General features: G+C 37.6%; 1 protein-coding gene across 2 annotated transcripts in view; it reads left to right on the top strand.

The window, feature by feature from the left end:
* The window catches only part of DTWD2 (DTW domain containing 2), a 232,896-nt gene that overhangs the window by 64,131 nt on the left and 144,525 nt on the right, over nucleotides 1-24,240 (top strand). For both annotated transcript variants that reach the window (XR_005211467.1, XM_037802102.1), the window contains exon 3: nucleotides 14,370-14,464. Coding sequence is in view for 1 of the 2 variants with exons in the window: in XM_037802102.1 (XP_037658030.1) it covers nucleotides 14,370-14,464 (95 nt within the window). In the remaining variant the exon portion in view is untranslated. The remainder of the gene's footprint in view (nucleotides 1-14,369; nucleotides 14,465-24,240) is intronic.

The raw sequence follows: 24,240 nt of genomic DNA, 5'->3' as shown, positions 1-24,240 counted from the left end.
TATTACAGTATTTTTATTTCTGTAATAGAAATAAATGTACTTATAATGTATAATAAATTTATTTAGAATTACTTAATAAATTCATTGGTAATATTACAATTTTACATTATTAGTTTGATGAGTAACTCTAATGTTCCTAAAGCAAAATAAATGATATTTGGTATCCCTTATGTACATTGTCACTTTTTTAAATATACAAAAATTGTCAAAGTATATATATAAATAGGATTATGAGGATAAACACAAATGGGAGAATATAAATAGTTCATTGTAACATTGAATTGTATTTTTGTGTAGTGTAGCTAATACACTAAAAGCTAAAGGGATATCTTTATAATGCATAAGAATAACCTTCAGAATGGCCTCTTGACTCTATTTGAAATCTCTCAGCTACTGAAACTTTATTTTTTTTTAAATTCAATTTTATTGAGATTGTTTACATATCATACAGTCATCCAAAGTGCACAATTATTTGCCCATGGTACCATCCTACAGCTGTGCATCCATCACTACAACTTTTTTTTTCAATTTTTAGAACAATTTCATTACTCCGGAAAAGAAAGAAAACAGAACAGAAAGCTCAAATCCTCCCAATCCCCTAGTCCCCCCGCTCCATTACTGACTCATAGTATTGCTATAGTACATGTGTTACTGTTGATGAAAGAATGTTAAAGTGCTATTAACTGTAGTCCATAGTTTGCAATAGGTATATGTTTTCCCTATATACCCCTCTATTTTTAATTTCTAGTTATAGTGTCATACATTTGTTCTAGTTCATGAAAGAGATTTCTAATATTTGTACAGTTGATCATGGACACTGTCCACCACAAGATTCACTGTTTTATACATTCCCATATTTTAACCACCGACTTTCCTTCTGGTGACATACTTGACTCTAAGCTTCCCCTTTCCACCACGTTCACACACCATTCAGCACTGTTAGTTATTCTCACAATAACGTGCTACCATCACCTCTGTCCACTTCCAAACACTTAGGTCCAACCAAGTTGAACATTCTGCTCATAATAAGCAATGACTCCCCATTCTTTAGCCTTGTTCTATATCCTGGTAACTTTTATTTCATGTCTCTCAGTTTACATATTATAACTGGTTCATATCAGTGAGACTATACGGTATTTGTCCTCATGTGCCAGACTTATTTCACTCAATATAGTGCCCTCAAGGTTTCTTCATCAACCTGTTTTTTTTTTAAGTTGGTTTTGTTCACTCACATTCCATCCTAACTAAACAATTGATGGTTGCTTGTATAATCATGTATTTATGTATTCACCACCATCACCACTGTCTATATAAGGACATCTACATTTCTTCCACAGAGAAGGAGGAAGAGTCAAAGGAGTTAAAGAGACAAAAGAAAAAGAAAAGGAAGAAAAAGTGACAGTTAAAAAGCAACAAAGGAAAGATAGAATCAAACTAAAGTCAACAATAAAAGAATCAGACAACATCACCAATGCCGAGAGTCCCATACCACTCCCTTATGTCTCCCTCTTATAGGCATTTAGCTTTGGTATATTGCCTTTGTTACATTGAATGAAGCATAGTACAATGTTTCTGTGAACTATAGTCTCTAGTTTGCATTGATTGTATTTCTTTTCCCCAATACCACCCTATTTTTAATACCTTGCAAGGTTGACATTCATTTTGTTCTCCCTCATATAAAAATATATTTGTACATTTTATCACAATTGTTGAGCACTCTAGGTCTCACTGAGTTATACAGTCCCAGTCTTTATCTTTCCTCTTTACTTCTGGTGTTCTACATGTTCCTAACCTTCCTTTGTCAACCATACTCACAGTCATCTTTGTTCAGTGTACTTACATTGTGCTACCATCACCCAAAGCTGTGTTCCAAACCTCTCACTCCTGTCTTTTCCTATCTGTGATGCTCCCTTTAGTATTTCCTGTAGAGCAGATATCTTGTTCACAAACTCTCTCATTGTTTGTCAGAAAATATTTTAAACTCTCCCTCATATTTGAAGGACAGTGTTGCCTGATACACGATTCTTGGTTGGTGGTTTTTCTCCTTCAGTATCTTAAATATATCACACCACTTTCTTCTTGCCTCCATCGTTTCTACTGAGAAAACTTCACATAGTCTTATCAAGGTTCCTTTGTATGTGATGGATCGCTTTTCCCTTGGTGCTTTCAGGATTCTCTCTTTGTCTTTGACATTTGATAATCTGATTATTAAGTGTCCTGGCATAGGCATATTCAGATCTACTCTGTTTGGGGGTATGCTGCGCTTCTTGGATCTGTAATTTTATATCTTTCGTAAGAGATGGGAAATTTTTGTTGGTTATTTCCCCTATTGTTGCTTCTGCCCCTTTTCCCTTCTCTTCTCCTTCTGGGACACCCATGACACATACATTATGTGTTTCACACTGTCATTCAATTCCTGGAGACATTGCTCATATTTTTCCATTGTTTTCCCTATCTGTTCTTTTGTGTGTAGGCTTTCAGGTGTCTTGTTCTCCAGTTCCTGAGTATTTCTTCTGCCTTTGAGATCTGCTGTTGTATTTCTCCATTGTGTCTTTCATCTCTTGTGTTGTGCCTTTCATTTCCATTCTGCTAGTTGTTTTTTCGAACTTTCAATATCTACCTTGTGTTCATTCAGTATTTTCATTATATGCTTCCTCTCTCTTGCCATATCTTCCCTAAACTTTTTGAATTGATTTAGCATTAGTTGTTTCAATTTCTGTATCTCAGTTGAAGTATAAGTTTGTTCCTTTGACTGGACCATAACTTTGTTTTTCTTAGTGTAGGTTGTAGTTTTCTGTCATCTAGGCATCTCGTTTCCTTGGTTACCCCGATTAGGTTTTCCCAGACAAGATATCAGAAGGGGGAAATATTCAGCCTAGGTTTTCCTGAGGATGTATTTTAGAAGATTGACACAGTCTCTGAGGCCTCTAGCCACTGTGCTTTTCCTATCCTGTCCAGCAGGTGTTGTCTGTCAGCCTGTCACGCCTTACTGGTGTAAGGAGGTGTGGCCTGCTTAGTTTCTGTTTTGACCATTTTCCCCCAGGCTCTGGTGTCTGGTTCTGAGTGGGAGGCTGGTAGTAGGGCTGGGCACCACCTCCTTCCTCTTAGGGAAGATAACCCCCCTAGGGAGTGATTATCAGCATTTAAATATGTTCTTTGTCTCCCTGACTCTGCTCTCTCGACCCTTGGCTGGGTCAGAGCACTGTGAACTGAAAATGGCTGCGGCTTTCTCCACTGAACCACCCAGGTTGACAGAAAAAGGGTCACACAGCCCCACTTCAGGGCCAGTCCAAGCCCCTCCAGCTTCACCTGCTGGCCAGAGATAGCACCTGGTCCTCTGGGCTCCCCCTCCCGGGGCAGAGAAGTCCTGTGGCTCTTTAAGATCAGTCATCACTAAAAGTCTCTCTTTGCTTGTTGGGGATTTGTAGCTTGTATTGAGCAGTCGATGTTTGTTAATTAAAACCCCTGGTGGAGATGGACTGAGGTGTATCCCCTTGTTCAGAATGTGTTGCTCTCTATCACAGCAAGGTTTGGTGGTTTGGGCTGCCATGGGGGCAGGGGGCTCCCAGCTCAGGCCCACAGTTTTTTTTTTTTTTTTTTTTTGAAATAAATTCAAACTTACAGGAACAGTTGCAAAAATAATACAAACCCCATACACAGAACTCCAGCATACCCCAACCCCCCTCCACTGATACCCCGGTCTACTAACTTTAATATTTTGTCACTTTATCATTTCTTTATTTCCCTCCCTCCCTATCAGCCATCCTCTATTGCTCTGTCTTCTGAACATATGAGAGCAAGTTGCACACATCCTTGAACAAATAATATAATTCATATATACATTTCCTATGAACAAGAATATTCATTTATGTAGTCACATTAAGTGTAGTTAAAAAGTTCAACAAATTTAACATTGATATAAAGCTTACGTTCTATATTTCATTTTTTTCCTTATGTCCCAATTGTGTCCTTTTGAGCCTTTTCTCAGATCTCATCCAGGATCATCTATGGCATTTAATTGTCATTATCTATTTAGACTGTCTTTTTTTTCAATTGTGGAAACATATCTACAGCACAAATCTTCCCATTCCAACCCCTCCCAAACATTCCATTTAGTGGGATTAATCAGATTCACAATGTTGCAATGCTATCACCTTCTCACCATCCAGTACTAGAAATTTCCCTTCACCCCTAACAGAAACCCGACACTCATTTCTTATTAACTCCTCATTGCCGCTTTCCCCGCTTCTCATAACCCATACTCTATTTTTCATCTCTATGATCATATTCTCTGATACTTTCTTTGTGTTTACCATGGGGCTTAAATTTAACATCTTAAGTCTATGACAATCTTGTTTTCTTTGATACCAACTTAACTTCAATAGGACACATAAACTGTGTCCCTATACTCCTCCATTCCCCCACCTTGATGTAGTTCTTGTCAAAAATTACATATTTTACATTGAGTCCAAAAACACTGATTTATCATTACAGTTTATGTATTTTAGATCCTGTAGGAAGTAAATAGTGGAGTTACAAATAAAAAATGCAGTAGTAGTGGTATTTACATTTACCATGTGATCTTTACTGGAAATCTTTATTTATTCATGTGGTTTCAGCCAATTGTTTGGTGGCCCTTCCTTTCATCCTGCACAATTCCCTTTAGCATTTCTTATAGGACTGATCTGCTGGTGATGAAGTCCCTCAGCTTTTGATTATCCAGAAATGTTTTCATCTCTCCCTCGTTTTTAACCTCCATGTGTTTATGAATTTTCTAAGTTTCTGATGGCTATTGATTTCTATTTGTATTCCATTGTGGTCAGAGAATGTGCTGTGAATAATTTCAATTTTTTTAAATTTATTGAGGCTTGTTGTTTGTCCCAGCCTGTGGTCTGTTCTGGAGAAAGATCCATGACCACTAGAGAAGAATGTGTATCCTGGTGATTTGGGATGTAAGGTTCTATATATGTCTGTTAAATTTCTCTATATCTCTCTCTCCTTTCTTTGTTTCTCTGTTGGTAAGGCTCCCTTTAGTATCTGAAGTAGGTCAAGTCTTTTATTAGCAAAATCTCTCAGCATTTGTCTGTGAAAAATTTAAGCTCTCCCTCAGATTTGAAGGAGAGTTTTGCTGGATAAAGTATTCTTGGTTGGAAATTTTTCTCTCTCTCTTTTTTTTTTTAAATTCAGTTTTATTGAGATATATTCACATACCATACAATCATCTACCATGTACAATTAACTATTCACAGTACCATCATACAGTTATGCATTTATCACCCCAATCTATTTTTTTTTCCTAAAGATACTTTTAACTTTAATGTTACTTTCACAATTTTCCTATAAGCTTAAGGTCGTTCTTTTTTTAAATACATTTTTTATTGTGAAATTTAGCATATATATATAACAGTGATAACTTTCAAAGTACAATTTAACAAGTGTTAGAGAGCAGATTTCAAAGATTATTATGAGTTACAGTTCCACAGTTTCAATTATTTCCTTATTGTGAAATATAACTGTTCTGGTTTGCCAGTGCTGCCATTATGCAAAATACCAGAAATGGATTGGCTTTTTTTTTTATATATATTTTATTTTGAAATAATTTCAAAGTTATAGGAACAGTTGCAAAAACAATACAAACCCCATACACAGAACTCCAGCATTCCCTGACCCCCCCTGATACCCCGATCTACTAACTTTAACATATTGTCACACCGCTATTTCTTTCCCTCCCTCCCTCCCTCCTTCCCTGTCTCCCTATCTATCATGCATCATCTGTTGCTTTGTCTTCTGAACCTATGAGAGCTAGCTGCACACATCCTTGAACAAACACTATAATTCACATGTATAATTCCCATGAACAAGAACATTCTTTTACGCAATCCCATTAAGCGCAGCTAAGAAGTACAAGAGATTCAACAATGATACAAAGCTTACATTCTATATTTCCTTTTCCTTATGTCTCAACTGTGTCCCTTTGAGCCTCCTGTCCTCCATCCTCAGATCCCATCCAGAGTCATCCTTGGCATTCAATTGTCATCTATTTAAATTTTTTTTTTTCTGTATTGTGGAAACATATATACAGCCTAAATCTTCCCATTCCACCCCCTCCATTAGTGGGATTAATCACATTTAGAATGTTGTAATGCTATCACCTTCCCACCATCCATTACTACAAATTTCCTTTCACCTCAAACAGCAACCCTACACTCATTTCTTAAGTCCCCATTGCCCCTTCCCCCATTTCTCTCAACCCATACTCTACTTTTCATCTCTATGGTCATATTCTCTGATAATTTCTTTATGTTCACTGTGGGGCTTAAAATTAAACTCTTAAATCCATAACAATCTTGTTTTTCTTTGATACCAACCTAATTTCATTGGGGCACATAAACTATGTACCTACACTCCTCCATTCCCCCACCTTTATATAGTTCTTGTGAAAAAGTACTTACTTTACATTGATTCAAAACCACTGATTTGTCATTAGAGTTTGTGTATTTTATATCATGTAGGAAGTAAATAGTGGAGTTACAATTCAAAAATTATTGACTTCTATTTGTATTCCATTGTGGTCAGAGATTGTGCTTTGAATATGTTAATTGTTTTTTTTTTTTAATTTATTGAGGCTTGTTTTATGTCACAGCATATGGTCCATTCTGGAGAAAGATCTGTGATCACTAGAGAAAAATGAGTGTCCTGATGATTTGGGATGTAAGGTTCTATATATGTCTGTTAAAATTCTCTGTATCTCTTTCTCCTTTCTTTGTTTCTCTGTCGGTAAGGCTCCCTTTAGTATCTGAAGTAGGGCAGGTCTTTTATTGGCAAACTCTTTCAGCATTTGTTTGTCTGTGAAAAATTTAAGCTCTCCCTCAAATTTGAAGGAGAGTTTTGCTGGATAAAGTATTCTTGGTTGGAAAATTTTCTCTCTCACTGCCTTCTCGCCTCCATGGTGGCCACTGAGTAGTCACAACTTAGTCTTATGTTGTTTCCTCTGTATGTGGTGAATTGCTTTTCTCTTGCTGCTTTCAGAACTTGCTCCTTCTCTTCAGTATTTGACACTCTGATCAGAATATGTCTTGGAGTGGGTTTATTTGGGTTTATTCTATTTGGAGTTCACTGGGCATTTATGCTTTGTGCATTTATATTGTGTAGAAGGTTTGGGAAGTTTTCCCCAACAATTTCTTTGAATACTCTTTCTAGACCTTTACCCTTCTCTTCCCCTTCTGGGACACCAATGAGTCTTAGATTTGGACGTTTTATAGTATCGTATCTTTTCTATTTTTTTCTCCATTCTTTCTTCTGTTCTTTCATTTTCTGTTCTGTGGACCTCTAGGACACTGAGTTGTTGTTCAACTTCCTCTAATCTTGTATTATGAGTATCTAGAGTCTTTAATTTGGCCTACATTTTCTTTTATTTCCATAAGATCTTCTAGTTTTTTAATTTAATCTTGCAATTTCTTCTTTATGCTCTTCTAGGGTCTTCTTTATGTCCCTTTTACCCTGTTCCATGGTCGTCTTCATGGCTTTTATATCCTGTGCCATGTTTTCATTCCTTGATTGTAGTTCTTTGATTAATTGTGCCAAGTACTATGTCTCTTCTGATATTTTGATTTGGGTGTTTGGGATTGGGTTCTCCATATCGCCTGGTTTTATCATATGCATTAAGATTTTCTGATGTTTTTGGCCTCTTGGCATTTGCTTTGCTTGATAGGGTTCTTTCAAGGTGTAAAAAAAAAATACCAATCTGATTTTTCAGAAATACAAGTTGGTTGCAAACACTTTCTCCAACTAAACAGCAGATGGTGTCTTTGAATTACCTATACCCCTCAAGTCAGTTCTCCCCAACTCTGTCTCTGTGGTGTGTGGGGAAATGATTTTTGTGGGGTTCAGTTGGTGAACTCAGTTTGGGTTTGTTGTTGGTGCAGTCCACCCTGAATGTGGGGCATGTGTCTGGGTGATTAGACAGGCAGGGCAGCTTTAATATTCATACCTCCCAGGTGTTCCCGGAGAGTCAAGGCTGTTGCAGGAGTCGAAGCCTTCATTTTGGTTTTGCCCCAGATTTTCTCTGTCTCTGACCCACAAACCACCGGCATTGATGTAGTGTCCCTGGGTTTTCCGAGCGGGCCCCCCTTCTCAGCTGTGATCTTCCAGGACCTCTGCTGAGGGAAGGCTGTGCTATGTCACTAGTGCGTGTCATCCCTCTGGGAAAGCCCCGGGCCGCCGGGCTGTGCAGGGGCGCTCTCTGCCTGATGCAAAGATTAGCCTATAATTCTTGACTGGTGTACGTTCTGAATGAAAGGCAGGTAGTAGAGCTGGTCCCCACCCCTTTCCTCTTAGAGAAGATAGACACCTTAGGGGGAGGTCATTAGCATTTCAGTGGTCTCTCTCTGCCTGTGCCACACCCATGTCTGGGTCCGAGACCTGGGAACTGAAAATGGCTGAGGCTTTCTCTACTGAGTCGAAAAAGGAACAGAGCTAGTCTGAGGTGACCCTCCAGCTCTTCAAGGTCAGTCATCACCCAAAGCCTCTGTCTACTTGTTGGGGATTCGTACCTCATAGTGAGCAGTTCACACTCACTTATTAAAACCCCAGTTGGAGCTCAGCTGAGCTATATTCGCTTGCTGGGAGAAAGCTTCTCTCTGGCAACGTGAGGCTTTGTAGCTTGGGCTGTTGGGGAGGGGTCTCCCAATTTGGATCCACAGTTCTTACTTACAGATTTAATGCTGTGATCTTGGGCAATCCTCTCAATTCGAGTTAGTGTATGATGAGTGGACGGTCACGTTTGTCCCCCTGCAGTTATTCCGGATTATTTACTAGTTGTTTCTGTTTTTTTTTCAGTTGTTCCAGGGGGACTACTTAGCTTCCACTCCTCTCTATGCCACCATCTTGGATCCTCCCCCAATCTATAATCACTACTTAGCCTTATGTTGTTTCCTTTGTATGTGGTCAGTTGCTTCTCTCTTGCTGCTTTCAGAACTTGCTCCTTCTCTTCGTATTGGAGAGTCTGATCAGAATATGTCTTGGAGTGGGTTTATTTGGGTTTATTCTATTTGGATTTCACTGGGCATTTATGCTTTGTGTATTCATATTGTGTAGAAGGTTTGGGAAGTTTTCCCCAACAATTTCTTTGAATACTCTTTCTAGACCTTTACCTTTCTCTTCCCCCTCTGGGACACCAATGAGTCTTATATTTGGATGTTTTATTTTATCTATCATATCTCTGAGATCCATTTTGATTTTTTTGATTTTTTTCCCCATTCTTTCTTTTGTTCCTTCATTTTCTGTTCTGTGGTTCTCTAGGTCGCTGTGCCGTTGTTCAGCTTCCTCTAGTCTTGTATTATGAGTATCCAGAATTCTTTTAATTTGGTCAACAGTTTCTTTTATTTCCATGAGGTCATCTATTTTTTTATTCACTCTTGGAATTTCTTCTTTATGCTCTTCTAGGGTCTTCTTCATGTCCCTTATATCCTGTGCGATGCTCTCATTGTTTATCTTTAGTTCTTTGATTAATCGTTCCAAGTACTGTGTGTCCTCTGATCTTTTGATTTGGGTGTTTGGATTTGGGTTATCCATATTGTCTGGGTTTTTCATATGCTTTAAAATTTTCTGTTGTTTTTGGCCTCTTGGCATTTGCTTTACTTGATAGTGTTCTTTTAGGATATGAAGGATTATTGAAACCCCAATCTCTAATTTTTCAGATCTACAGCTTGGTGGTGTACACTTTCCCTAACTAACCAGCAGATGGCATCTGCGAGTCACCTATTCCTCTCAAGTCAGTTATCCCCAACTTTGCCTTTGTGGTGTGTGGGGGTTGGTTCTTGTGGGGTCCAGTTGGTGCACCAAGTTTGGGTGTGTTGTTGGTGCTGTCCGCTCTGAATGTGGGGCGTGTGTCTGAGCATTTAGGGAGAGAGGGCAGCTTTAATAATCAAACCTCCCAGGTGTTCCTGCAGATTTAAGGCTGTTGGAAGAGTCTAAACCTTCATTTCAGTCTTTCCACAGATTGTCTCTGTCAGTGACTGTGCCGGTTTGAATGTATTATGTCCCCCAGAAAAAGCCATATTCTTTGGTGCAATCTTGTGGGGCAGACAGAATAGTGGGGATTAAGTTGGAATGTTTGGATTAGGTTGTTTGCATGGAGATGTGCCCCACCCAGCTGTGGGAGGTGACTCTGGTGGGATACTCCCATGGAGGTGTGGCCCCACCCATTTGGGGTGGGCCTTGATCAGTGGAGCCATATAAAACATGCTGACTCAAAGAGACTGAACGGAGTGCAGCTGTGAGTGATGTTTTGAAGAGAAGCAAGCTTGCTAGAGAGGAACGTCCTGGGAGAAAGCCATTTTGAAACCAGAACTTTGGAGCAGACGCCAGCCACGTGCCTTCCCAGCTAACAGAGGTTTTCCGGACGCTATTTGGCATCCTCCAGTGAAGGTACCCGATTACTGATGTGTTACCTTGGACACTTTATGGCCTTAAGACTGTAACTGTATAGTCAAATAAACCCCCTTTTTATAAAAGCCAATCCATCTCTTGTGTTTTGCATTCTGCAGCATTAGCAAACTAGAACAGTGACCCACTAGTCCTTGTTATTGGCATAGGGTCCCTGGGATTTCCAAGTGGTTCCCTCTTCCCAGCCATGGCCTTCCAGGGCCTCTGCTGGGGGAAGGCTGTGCTGCGTCACAAGTGCGCACCATCTCTCAAGGGAAGGCCTGGGCTGCTGGGCCGTGCAGGGGTGTTCTCAGCCTGCTGTAAAGATGGCTGAATGGGGTGTGTTAACCTCCCCGTTTTTGCACAGCTCCATCTTCCCAGCTCTGGGACAACCAGCTGTGGGCTCGCGAAAGGCCACTGTCCACGCCCGATATTGTGGCATGTGTACGGTGTTGTGGGAAATACTTCCTGTCACAGTGGGTCCCTTGGTGTGCCTCTGGTCCAGGGCTCTGGCGCCGGGCAGGAGCATTCCCAGCCTGCTGGGAAGATTGCTACAAGGGGTGTGGTTTTTTTCTCCTTTTGGCTCACCTCTGCCCTCTCCGCTCTGAGACAATTAGCAGTGGTTCCACGAAAGGCTGTCTTCCACGCCGGATAATGAGGCGTTCCCACAGTCCGTTCCCACCGCACTTCGCTGTGTGGTTCTTGCAGCCATATCTGCATCCACTCCTGGGTTTTTTTTAAAAAAGAACTAGTCTTCCTCCAAACACCAATCCACAGTTTCCCAACACCACAGCATGGCTGTGGAACACTCAGCAGGTTCGCTCCTTCATTTCAGAATGGACTCCCGGTTTCACCAAGTGCATGATCCCTGTGGATTTAGCAGACCTTGCCCAGCTGGTGCATCACTGGAACTGGTGTTCTGGGTTACTCTCTAGCTTTTATCTAGTATTTTTCACGAAGGTGTTTTTTTGCCCTGTCTCTCCTAGCCACCATCTAAGGTTCTCCTGATCTTTGTTCTCCATGGTTTTTGCTTAACATATTTTATGCTGCAATGTCAGGCATTCCTCCCAATTCAGGTTGGTGTACGATGTGTGGACTGTCACATTTGTCCCCCAGCAGGTATTCCAAATTATTTACTAGTTGTTCCTGATTGTTTATTAGTTGTTCTAGGGACACTAACTAACTTCCATTCTTCCCTGTGCAGCCATCTTCTTCTGTTGTGTCCTTTTGATATGCCCCATCTTTTTTTTTTTTTTTTTCCTTTTTTCCATGTCCTGAATACTTCCTTGCTTTTTGATATTACAAGATAAAATGATATAATAAAACTTTCAGGTTCTCTTTTTCTACTTGAAACTGTCTTGAGATTTTCTAAAGATACTCTGAAAGAACACAAAGATTTGTTCTCTTTAGTTTGTAAAATAAAAGATGATAGAATAATTAAGGTTTATTCCACTTATTACTATTGATGAGTTGCATGAGAATAGTTGTCAAATCAGAAAAGTTAAATCATCCTTCCATGAGTTACATTTATGTATAGGTAAAATGTTGTTAACATGAATACTTCAGAACTACTACTTATGAGTAGTTCCTAGAGATGTGTTAATGCCTCACTGTCCATTGTATGTTCATATTTTACTGAGTCCTGATTTTGCCTAGGTGCTTTGCCTAAGGATATTATGCAACAACAGTATAGTGTTATCAGTCATAATTTCAGTTGCTGTTTAGAATGTTATCTTGGCCACAACCTTACTTCTTTAATTTAATACAAGTGTATTTGAGGCCACTAACTTTAAATTGGGAATTCACATGTATGTTATTGATGGATTTTTGAAAAATACAAATATCTTGGACCTATTCCAGATTTACTGAATCTCTTTACTTGATATTTTTATTCTATTCTTAGTTTAGGTTTGGAATATTCGTGGTATGTTGTGTATATTATGTCTCAAGTTTATTATATGTTATATCTCAAATTCTTTTCCATTATAAATATCATGTTGACTGATTTTTATAAATAAGCTGTAACATTCATTGATTTCTTTGAAAAATGGGCTTCATTGTTGTCCTAAAAGAATTTTGTATGATTCTTTTTTGGAATGATGTATTATATTGTTTTGCATGTGTTTTCGTTTGCTAATGCTGCCAAAATATAAACAGAAATGGATTGGCTTTTATAATGGGGGTTTATTACTTCACAAATTTACAGTTCAAAGGCCACTAAAATGTCCCAATTAAGGCATTGACGGGATGATACCTTCTCTGTAGACTGATGGCATCTGGGGTTCCTCTGTCACACGGGAAGGCACGTGGCTGGAGTCTGCTGGTCCTCTCATGGGTTTAGCTTCTGGTTTCCATGGCTTTCTTCAAAATGACTCCGGGCTTTTGTCTTAGCTTCTCTCCTTTAGTTTCTCCCGGGGTTGGAACTCTGGATTACATATTTTAGCATATCTTAGCTTCTCTCCAAAATGGCTCTTTCAGTCAACTTCTGTCAGCTCTCTGCTTGCAGTTTCTTCCAGGGCATTTCTGTCTAGGTGTCTCTCTTAGCTTGTCTCAGCTCCTGTGGGTCCTCCTTTCTTCTCCTGGGGACAAACTCTGGATTATATATCTTAGCTTCTCTCCAAAATGTCTCTCTCAGCTTCTCTGAGCTCTCTTTCTTTGTGAGCTCTTTAAAGGACTTCAGGAAAGCATTAAAACCCACCGTGAATAAGCAGGGTCATATCTCCATGAAAACAATCTAATTAAAAGGTCCCGTCCACAATAGGTCTGCCCCCACAAGATTAGATTAAAAGAACCTGTCCTTTTATGGGGTACATAATGGATCCAAACCAGTATAGCATGTCTTAAAAGCTACTAAATTTCATTATTAGATGCCTTATTCTTGTTATGAATTCTCATCAGACCTATTGTATTTGAAAATTTTTATTAATAAACTCATCCCAGCCATTTAGTTTCTCTGTCATGTACTCGTAGTTTTTGTCTCACTCTGATGCTTGCCTGAAGCTTATAACTTAGCTCAGGCTAGAGTTTGTGTCTTCAATAAAGAATGATGAAGAAAAATTATTACAAAGAATAGTTTTATAAATTTTTTAATGTAAGATGAAAAAATGTAAGTTAAAACTATAGATATAACAGTTTTGTAAATTTCCTTAAGGAGGGATGTTTTGCTTTGAATTTACTAGTAGGTAGTCTGCAATTGTTTATTTTTATAAAAGAGAATCCAAATGCTGTAAAAAGGCCTGTTATGGATTGAGTTATGTCTCTCGCGAAGACATATTCCAATCCTAGTCCCTGGTTATGTGGTTGTACACACATTTGTAAATAGAATCTTTGAAGGTGTTATTTGTTAAGGGGAAGCCAAATTGAGTTAAGGTGCAGCTTAATCCAATATAATTAGAGTTCTTATAATCAGAAGAAATTGAACACAGTAGTAGGAGACAAGCAGGGAGAGATGAGGCCATCTGATAGAGGCAGAGATTGAGTTATGGAGTGTGACAAGTCACCAATGGAATGCTACAGACCTCAGAGAACACATGATCCTATTGACACTTTGTGGATTTCTACCTTTTAAAACTGTGAGACAATAAATTCCTGTTATTTAAGCCAGCTAGTCTGTGGTACTGTTATAGCAGCCCTGGCAAACAAAAACAAGCTTTTTTTATATGTCTGGTAATAGATTGCTATGAGAGAAATTTTTAAAATACCAAAATTTGTTGATTGTAAAGTAATATAATGTCATTATAGCAAAATTTGGAATACATATATCCCATACATACATATACACACATATACATATGTATGTGTATGTATAAAAGGTCAAAATAAAATTGTGGTCTATAGTAAGAAACTTAAGAAAATTATATAGAAAGCTGTGAATGAAATGTTCATCCTAAAAGTTCTAAAGTATATTTATCTAAGTAAAAATTGATGTGGCTTTTTAATTAAAGGAAAACAAAGTATTGCGGACAGTTCCTCTACTAGCAGCATGCCTCCCCCAGGACAAGTGTAAAGTCAAGATTGGTCGTCGCTTCAGTGAAGAAAGGTAAATTAACTTTTAGGACAATTTAAAATAACTCTTTCCCACAGAAATTCTTAGAAATGGTTTCCTTTAACTTAGTCATTAGACCCAGAGCATGGTGCATTGGAAATAGTAAAAAAATATGTTTTGCCTTTCTTCCAAACAAAGTAATGCAAAACCCAAACAACAAAATGTAGTCAACATAGGAATAATAGCGTTATCTGAATTCCATAGAAAGATATGTTGAACCTAAAAGGCAAATATATGTTTATTGTTTGTTTCTTGTTTTTCAAAGTAATGAACTGTATATTTAGAGCAGTTTTAGATTTACTGAAAAATTGCACAGAAAAGACAGAGTTCCCATACACCTGCTCCCCCCCCCCCCAGTTTTCCCTCTTATTAGCACTTTGCATTAATGTGATACCTTTGTTATGATTGATGAAACAATGTTGTTATGATTATACTGTTAACTGTAGTCCATAGTTTACATTAGGGTTTACAGTGTCATACAGTCCAATGCCTTTTTTTTAAATTTTAGTAACATATATGCAACCTAAAATTTCCTCTTTTAACCACGTTCAAATATATAATTCAGTGGTGTTAATTACATTCACAATGTTGTGCTACTATTGCTACTATCCATTATCAAAACTTTCCCATCACCCTAATTATGCATTAGCTTCCCATTTGCTACCCCACCCCAGCCCCTTGTAACCTGCATTCTAGTTTCTGACTATGAATTTGCTTATTCTTATTATTTCATATCAGTGAGTTCACATAGTATTTGTCCTTTTGTGTCTGCTTTGTTTCTCTCAACATGATATCTTCAAGGTTTATCCACCTTGTTGCATGTATCAGAACTTCATTCCTTTGTTTCATTTTTGTTAAAAATGCTTTCAAGATGGTAAGGTACTTGTATTAGATTTTGTTAAGTTTATATGGTGTCTAATATCGTCCTTACTTAGTAAACTATTATTGGCTGATGGACTTTAAACTAAAGCAGATTAAGACTTTTGATTAAATGTTATTCTAGTAATTGAATGATCTTATTTAGGTTTTTGTTATAGTACTTAATGTAACCATAGAGGATAAATTAAGAAACATACTGCTTTTAGTGTCTTATGGCTAAGGGAAATAGATTCTTCTTGCAGCCTTTTTTGTCTGTGCCTGTTGGAGGTTCTGTTAGAGGCTTCTGCAGCACCCTCTCTGGGTAAATGAAAAGCAATAGGAACTCTTAGGGAACTCACTGCCATGTAAGTTCTCAAATCCTGTAATTCCTAGGCCCTCTGCTTTGTCTTTCAGAGTCTTATATACTTGTTTGTTGTGTCATGTCCAGAAATTTTTAATTGTATTTGGGAAGACCTGGGTGAAATGAGACTACTCCATCTTGGCTAGAACCAGAAGTCATTCCTTATAAGTTTTAGCATCAGTTTGTTAATTTCTCTGAAAAAGCTTGGTGCAGTTTTGATTGGGATTGCTTTAAATCTATTGCTTTATTTAGAGTGAATTACTATATTAAAATATTGAGCCTTATAGTCTCTGAATATGGTATGGTATATCTATGCAATTGTGTAGGTCTTCTTGAATTTTTCTTAGTAATGTTTAGTAATTTTCATTTAAAGGTTTTGAAGATCTTTTCTTGAATTTATTACTAGTTATTTGTGTGTGGGTTTTTTTAAAAATTTATTTTTATTTATTTTTATTTTTTTATGCTGTTGTACTTAAAAAGTAATTGTTTCAGTTTTTTTGCATGTACATAAGAAAACAATTAATTTTTGTATATTAACTGTGTATTCTCTGACATTGCTAAATTCATTTAATTCCAGAAATAATTATGTAGATTCCTTGGAACTTTCTATGTAAGCAGTGATAGCATCTGCAAATAGGGTCAGTTTTGCTTCTTCCTTTCTGATCTGTATGCCTTTTTGCAAAAACTAGGATCTCCAGTACAGTGTTTGTGAGGTGTTGAAAGCCAGCATTAATATCTTGATCTCAATCTTAGGAGATATAGTTATGTATGATATTGGGTATATAATTTTGTAGATGCCATTTTACCAGTTTGAGAAAGTTCCCTACTATTCTTAAATGTTGAGAGTTTTAATCATGAATTGGTGGTGTTTAAATGCTTTGTGTGCATCTATTGAATGGATCAGGTAGTTTCTGTCCTCATTTCTGTTAATATGGTAAATTATATTGCTTGATTTTTGAATGTTAAAATAACCTTACATTCCTGGGGCCTATCTAGTATATTTTTATACTGCTGGATATGATTTGCCAATATATTATTGAGGATTTCAGTGTCTTGGTTCATGAGGGATTTAGTTCAGTAATTTTCTGTTTTTTGCAATGCACTTGACTGGTTTTTATATCAGTTTAATGTTGGCCTTATAAAATGACTTGGTCATTTTCTTCTAATCTGCTTTCAAAAAGACTTTACATGTGGTTTTATTATTTTTTCCTTGAATGTTTTGTAGAATTCAGCAGTTAAACAATGTGATCCTGAAGTTTTTATTTGTGGGAAAGTTCTTAATTGCAAATAAAATGTATTTATTAAACATAAGGCAATTAAGCTTTTCTATTTCTTTTTACATCAGGTTTGGTAATTTGTACCTTTCAAGGAATTTCTACATGTTATCTAAGTTGTTGAATTGATTGTCATAAAGTTGCTTATAGTTCTTTATTATCCTTTTATTGTCTGTAGAATTTGAATGATAGCACCTCTTTTACTCCTGATACAGGTAATTTGTGTTTTCTGTTTTTTTTCCCCTCAATCTGTCTTGGTAGTAGTTTGTCCACTTTATTAATCTTTTTAAAGAACCAACATTTGGCTTCGTTATTTTTGTCTAATATTTTTCTGTTTTTCTATTTCTTTGATTTCTACTCTGATGTTTATTATATCCTTATTCTGCTTCCTTTGAGTTTAATTTTCTCTTTATAGTTCTCAAGTAGAAGATTAAATCATTGATTTTAGACCTTTCTTCTTTATTCATAGAAACATTTAAGGTTATAAATATTTCCTCTTAAGCATTAGCTACATCCCGCCAATTTTGTTATGTTGTGTTTTTGTTTTTGTTCAATTCAGGATATTTTAAAATTACTCTTGTGATTTCTTCTTTGACCCATGGAATATTTAGAGGTGTGTTGATTAATTTCCAAATAATGGGGGATATTTTAGATCCTTTACTATAAATGTTATTATTATCATTATATTAATTATTTTGACTCCTAATTTAATCATACTCTGTGATTTCAAGTTTTAAAATTTTATTGAGACTTGTTTTATGGTCTAGACTACGATCTATATTGGTGAATGTTCTATATACATAAGAAGACTGTATTCTGCAAATGTTAGATATAATGTTACACAAATATCAATTGTGTTAATTATGTTTAGGGTCATGACTGATCTTGTGTGTACTTTTTTTTTTTCAGTTAGTAAGGAAAATATTTTAAAATCTCCAAGTATGATTACAGATTTTTCTGTTTTTATATTTCATTCTTTTAGTTTGTTTCATGGTGTTTTTTTTTTTTTTTTTTTTAAGGGTTGTTGTGAGGATTAAATGTTTTAAAATTGGGAAATGGCTTCCAACATTGCCTGGCACAGAGTAACTACCAAAAAAGGAATCTGTAGGAACCTTCTCCTAACGCCAGCATGGTCTTTGGCTAGACACTAGGCCCTTACCACAGATCACAGTGACCACCCCAGGTGGAGATTTTTATTAGTAACTCCTTCCTATAGTTTTTACAACCTCTTTGTCAAACCACACAAGCAATGAGCAATATCATAAGCTGGACCTTCCTTTTTCCCCTCTGTCATACAAGATGGGCAGGTCATGCTTCATGTATTTTTAAAAGCTTTTATTCAATTAATATGTCTTTATTATTGTTATGTGTTCTTGATGAATTGACCCTTTCATCATTATGAAAGGTCCATCTTTACTTCTATTAATACACCTTGTCTTGAAGTATGCTATGTCTGATCCTAGTGTTTATATGGTGTGGCTTTTTCCATACTTTTACTTTGAATGGGTCTGTGTCTCTATATTTAAGGTGTATCTCTTATAAACAGTGTAAAATTGGATCTTGGTTTTATATCTAGTCTTATAATTTCTGTTGTCTTATTTGAAAATTTATCCCTTTTACATTAAATGGAATTATTGGTATGTTATTTTAAGTTACACATCTTGATAATTTGTTTTCTATAGTCTCATCAATTCTTTGATCCTTTGTTCCCCTTTTACTTCCTTCTTTTGGGTTCATTATTTTTTTAGTCTTCCATCCTGTCTCCTTTGTTGGCTTTTTAGGTATGTCCTTTTTTCTTTGTGGTTAGTTTATGGATTACAGAATGCATTCTTTTTTTTTTTTTTTTTTCGGTTCTTAGACAACTTTATTGTAAGACACAGCATTATTTTATGTATTGCTAAGAAAGAAAAATTTAAGATTTTTAGTTATAGTATAATCATACTTTGTTGATTGCAAATGCAGGCTTTTTCATATTTACATCTCTGAAATTGGGATGCATCTTTCAGTTGATGGTGTGTCCTAGTTGAGTTGGTAGTGTATTTTTCTTTCTGTAGTATGCATTCTTAACTTATTACAGTCTACCTTGAATTAATTTTATGTCACTGACTATATAACATACCATCCTTTGGGCTATTGTTTTTATTTATTTATTTATTTATTTATTTCTGGGTAATAGGGATAATTGGGTGTAGGTATATGGGAACTATTTGTACTACCTTTGCAATAATTCTGTAAAACTAAAAAATTATTTAGGTCTTTTTTTCAGTGTTTTATAGTTTTCCATGTATAGGTGCAGTACATATTTTGTTAGATTTATACCTAGGTGTTTTATTTCAGGGTTCTTTTGTAAATGATACTTAAAAAAAATTCTAATTCTCATTTTTATTAGTGATATTTAGGAAAGCAATTGACTGTTACATATTAACCTTTAATCGTACAACCTTGGTGTGCATGCTTACTATTGGTTCCTGGAATTTTTTTGTTGATTCTTTGGGATTTTCTAAATAGATGATTGTCATCTGCAAATAATGACAGTTTTCTTTCTTCTCAATCTTTCTTTCTTTTGTCTAATTAGAGTTGTTAAAGGAGACATCCTCCTTACCTGACCTTAGGGGAAAAACATCCCATTTCTCAACAATAAGTATTTTATTAGTTAAAAAAAATTTTTTTTTAGATTTTTTTTTAACAAGTTGAGATAGCTTTCCTGTATTCCTAGCTTTGCTGAGCATTTTTATCACAAATGGGTGTTGGATTTTTGTCAAGTGCTTTTTCTGCATCTATTAGTATGATTTCCTTCTTTAGCCTGCTGGTGCAATGGATTACATTAATTGATTTTTTAAATTCAATTTTATCGAGATATATTCACATGCCATACAGTCATCCAAAGTATATAATCATCTATTCACAGTACCATTATATAGTTGTGCATTCATCATCCCAATCTATTTTTTGAACATTTTCCTTGTACTAGAAAAGTAAAAATAATAAAAAATAAAAGTAAAAAAGAAAACCCAAATTATCCCCCCCACCTTATTTTTCATTTAGTTTTTTGTCCCCATTTTTCTACTCATCCATCCATACACTGGATTAAGGGAATGTGATCCACAAGGCTTTCACAATCACACTCTCACCCATTGTAAGCTACATTGCTATACAGTTATCTTCAAGAGTCAAGGGCTACTGGGTTGCAGTTTGATAGTTTCAAGTATTTACTTATAGCTATTCCAATGCATTAAAACCTAAAAAGCATTATCTATAAAGTGCATAAGAATGCCCACCAGAGTGAGCTCTCAACTCCATTTGGAATCTCTCAGCCACTGAAACTTTATTTTGTTTCATTTCACATCCCCCTTTTGGTCAAGGAAGATGTTCTCAATCTCACGATGTCAGGTCCAGATTCATCCCGGGGGTTGTATCCTGTGTTACCAGGGAGAATTACACCCCTGGGAGTCATGTACACATAGGGGATAGGCAGTGAGTTCACCTGCTGAGTTGGCCTAGCTCGAGACAGAGGGCAACAAAGTGATACTCAGGAGGAGACTCTTAGGTACAATTGTAAGCAGGTTTAGCCTCTCCTTTGCAATAATGAGCTTCATAAGGGCAAGTCCCAAGATAGAGGGTTTGGCATACCAAACCATCAGTCCTTGATGTCTGTGAGAACGTCAGCAACAATCCAGGTGAGGAAATCCAACATTTCCACATTTCCTCCCAGCTCCCCAGGGGATCCCTGCATATATATTTTTATTCCCTGCCCAGATTACTTTGGGATATGTTGCTATTTCACACTAACCTATACAATCCTGCATCAAATAAACATCTCTTCTGTTTGTCTCACATGGAAGTTGAAGTTTTAAAACACAGTCAGGGTGAACCTAAAATGGCAGCTAGGTGAGACAGGGCCAAAAAACACCTCTGTGAAAAATACTAGATAAAAGCCAGAAAGTGACCCAGAACATCAGTTCCAGTGATGCACCAGCTGGACAAGTTCTGCTAAATCCACAGGGACAGTGCATTTGGTGAAACCGGGAGTCTGCATTCTGAAACGAGTGAGTGAGCCGGTTGCAAGTCTGGTGGCTGCATGTGGTGTGGGGAAACCATGGATTGGCGTTTGGAGATGGACTAATTCTTTAAAAAAAAAAAAAAAAAGCCCGGTAGCGGTGGTGGATATGGCGGCAAGAACCGCACAGTGAAGTGCGGCAGGAACGGGCTGTGCCAACCCCCCAATATCTGGCATGGAAGATAGCCCTTCCCACACCTGCTGCTAATTATCTTGGAGCCAGGAGGGCAGCGGGGAGCCAAAAGGGGAAAGAAACCATGCCCCTTGCAGCCATCTTCCTGGTGGGCTGGGGTGCTCCTGCCTGGGGTCAGAGCCACAGCCCAGAGCCTCACCAAGGGTCCCAGTGTGACAGGGAGTGTTTCCTGCAGCATCGTGCACATGCCACAATATCGGCTGTGGACAGTGGCCCTTATTGCACCCACAGCTAATTGTCCCGGAGCAGGGAAGGCGGAGCTGTGCAAAAGGGGTAAATTAACATGCCCCATCCAGCCATCCTTACAGCAGGCTGGGAATGCCTCTGCACGGCCCGGTGGCCCAGGGCTTCCCTGGAGGGCTGGTGCGCACTTGTGATGTGACACAGCCTTCCCTCAGCAGAGGTCCTGCAAGAGCATGGCTGAGGAGGGGGACCCACTTGGAAATCCCAGGGACCCTACACCAATACCAAGGACTTGTGGGTCAGCAGCAGAGACAATGTGTGGCAAGACTGAAATGAAGGCTTAGACTCTTGCAACAGCCTTAAATCTCCAGAAACACCTGGGAGGTTTGACTGTTAAAGCTGCCCTGCCTCCCTAACTGCTCAGACACATGCCCCACATTCCGGATGGACAGCACCAACAATACACCCAAGCTTAGTAAGCACCAATTGAACTCCACAAGAATCAGACCCCACACAACACAAAGACAAAGTTGGGGAAAACTGACTTGAGGGGAATAGGTGACTCATGGATGCCACCTGCTGGTTAGTTAGAGAAAGTGTACGCAACCAAGCTGTAGATCTGACAAATTAGAGATTGGTGTTTTTTCATATCCTGAAAGAACGCTATCAAGTAAAGCAAATGCCAAGAGGCCAAAAAACAACAGAAAATTTTAAAGCATGTGATAAAACCAGACCATATGGAAAACCCAAACCCAAACACCCAAATCAAAAGATCAGAGGAGACACAGTACTTGGAGCAATTAATGAAAGAACGAAAGACAAACAACAAGAGCATGGCACAGGATATAAAGGACACGAAGAAGACCATGGCACAGGATATAACGGACATGAAGAAGACCCTAGAAGAGCATAAAGAAGAAATGGTAAGAATAAATAAAAAAATAGGTGATCTTATGGAAATAAAAGAAACTGTTAACCAAATTAAAAAGATTCTGGATACTCATAGTACAAGACTAGAGGAAGCTGAACAACAACTCAGCGTCCTCGAGGACCATAGAATGGAAAATGAAAGAACAAAAGAAAGAATGGGGAAAAAAATTGAAAAAATCTTAGGGATATGATAGATAAAATAAAGCAGCCAAATTTAAGACTCATTGGTGTCCCAGAAGGGGAAGGGAAGGGTAAAGGTCTAGAAAGAATTCAAAGAAATTGTTGGGGAAAACTTCCCCAACTTTCTACACAATATAAATACATAAAGCATAAATGCCCAGTGAACTCCAAATAGAATAAATCCAAATAAACCCACTCCAAGACATATTCTGATCAGACTGCCAAATACTGAAGAAAAGGAGCAAGTTCTGAAAGCAGCAAGAGAAAAGCAATTCACAACATACAAAGGAAACAGCATGAGACTAAGTAGTGACTACTCAGCGGCCACCATGGAGGCAAGAAGACAGTGGCATGACATATTTAAAATTCTGAGATAGAAAAATTTCCAACCAAGAATACTTTATCCAGCAAAACTCTCCTTCACATTTGGGGGAAAGCTTAAATTTTTCACAGACAAATGCTGAGAGATTTTGCCGATGAAGGACTTGCCTTACTTCAGATACTAAAGGGAGCCCTACCGACAGAGAAACAAAGAACGGAGAGAGATATATAGAGAAATTTAACAGACATATATAGAACATTACATCCCAAATCACCAGAACACGCATTCTTCTCTAGTGGTAACGGATCTTTCTCCAGAATAGACCATAGGCTGGGACATACAACAAGCCTCAATAAATTTAAAAAAATTGAATTTATTCAAAGCACAATCTCTGACCACAATGGAATACAAATAGAAGTCAATAACCATCAGAGACTTAGAAGATTCACAAATACCTGGAGGGGGTGATGAAAACATTCCCAGATAATCAAAAGCTAAGGGACTTCATCACCAGATCAGTCCTATAAGAAATGTTAAAGGGAATTGTGCAGGCTGAAAGGAAGAGACACTAAACAATTGACTGAAACCACATGAAGAAATAAAGATTTCCAGTAAAGATCACATGGTAAATGTAAATACCAATACTACTGTATTTTTGATTTGTAATGATAAATCAGTGGTTTTGGACTCAATGTAAAATATGTAATTTTTTTTTTAATCTTCATTTTATTGAGATGTATTCACATACCACGCAGTCATACAAAACAAATCGTACTTTCGATTGTTTACAGTACCATTACATAGTTGTACATTCATCACCTAAATCAATCCCTGACACCTTCATTAGCACACACACAAAAATAACAAGAATAATAATTAGAGTGAAAAAGAGCAATTGAAGTAAAAAAGAACACTGGGTACCTTTGTCTGTTTGTTTCCTTCCCCTATTTTTCTACTCATCCATCCATAAACTAGACAAAGTGGAGTGTGGTCCTTATGGCTTTCCCAATCCCATTGTCACCCCTCATAAGCTACATTTTTATACAACTGTCTTTGAGATTCATGGGTTCTGGGTTGTAGTTTGATAGTTTCAGGTATCCACCACCAGCTACCTCAATTCTTTAGAACCTAAAAAGGGTTGTCTGAAGTGTGCATAAGAGTGCCCACCAGAGTGACCTCTCGGCTCCTTTTGGAATCTCTCTGCCACTGAAGCTTATTTCATTTCCTTTCACATCCCCCTTTTGGTCAAGAAGATGTTCTCCGTCCCACGATGCCAGGTCTACATTCCTCCCCGGGAGTCATATTCCACGTTGCCAGGGAGATTCACTCCCCTGGGTGTCTGATCCCACGTAGGGGGGAGGGCAGTGATTTCACCTTTCAAGTTGGCTTAGCCAGAGAGAGAGGGCCACATG

This window comes from Choloepus didactylus, chromosome 13, assembly GCF_015220235.1.
Source record: "Choloepus didactylus isolate mChoDid1 chromosome 13, mChoDid1.pri, whole genome shotgun sequence".
Lineage (NCBI taxonomy): Eukaryota > Metazoa > Chordata > Mammalia > Pilosa > Megalonychidae > Choloepus > Choloepus didactylus.
The sequence above is the reverse complement of the archived record's forward strand: the minus strand, read 5'-3'. Positions and strand labels throughout refer to the sequence as shown.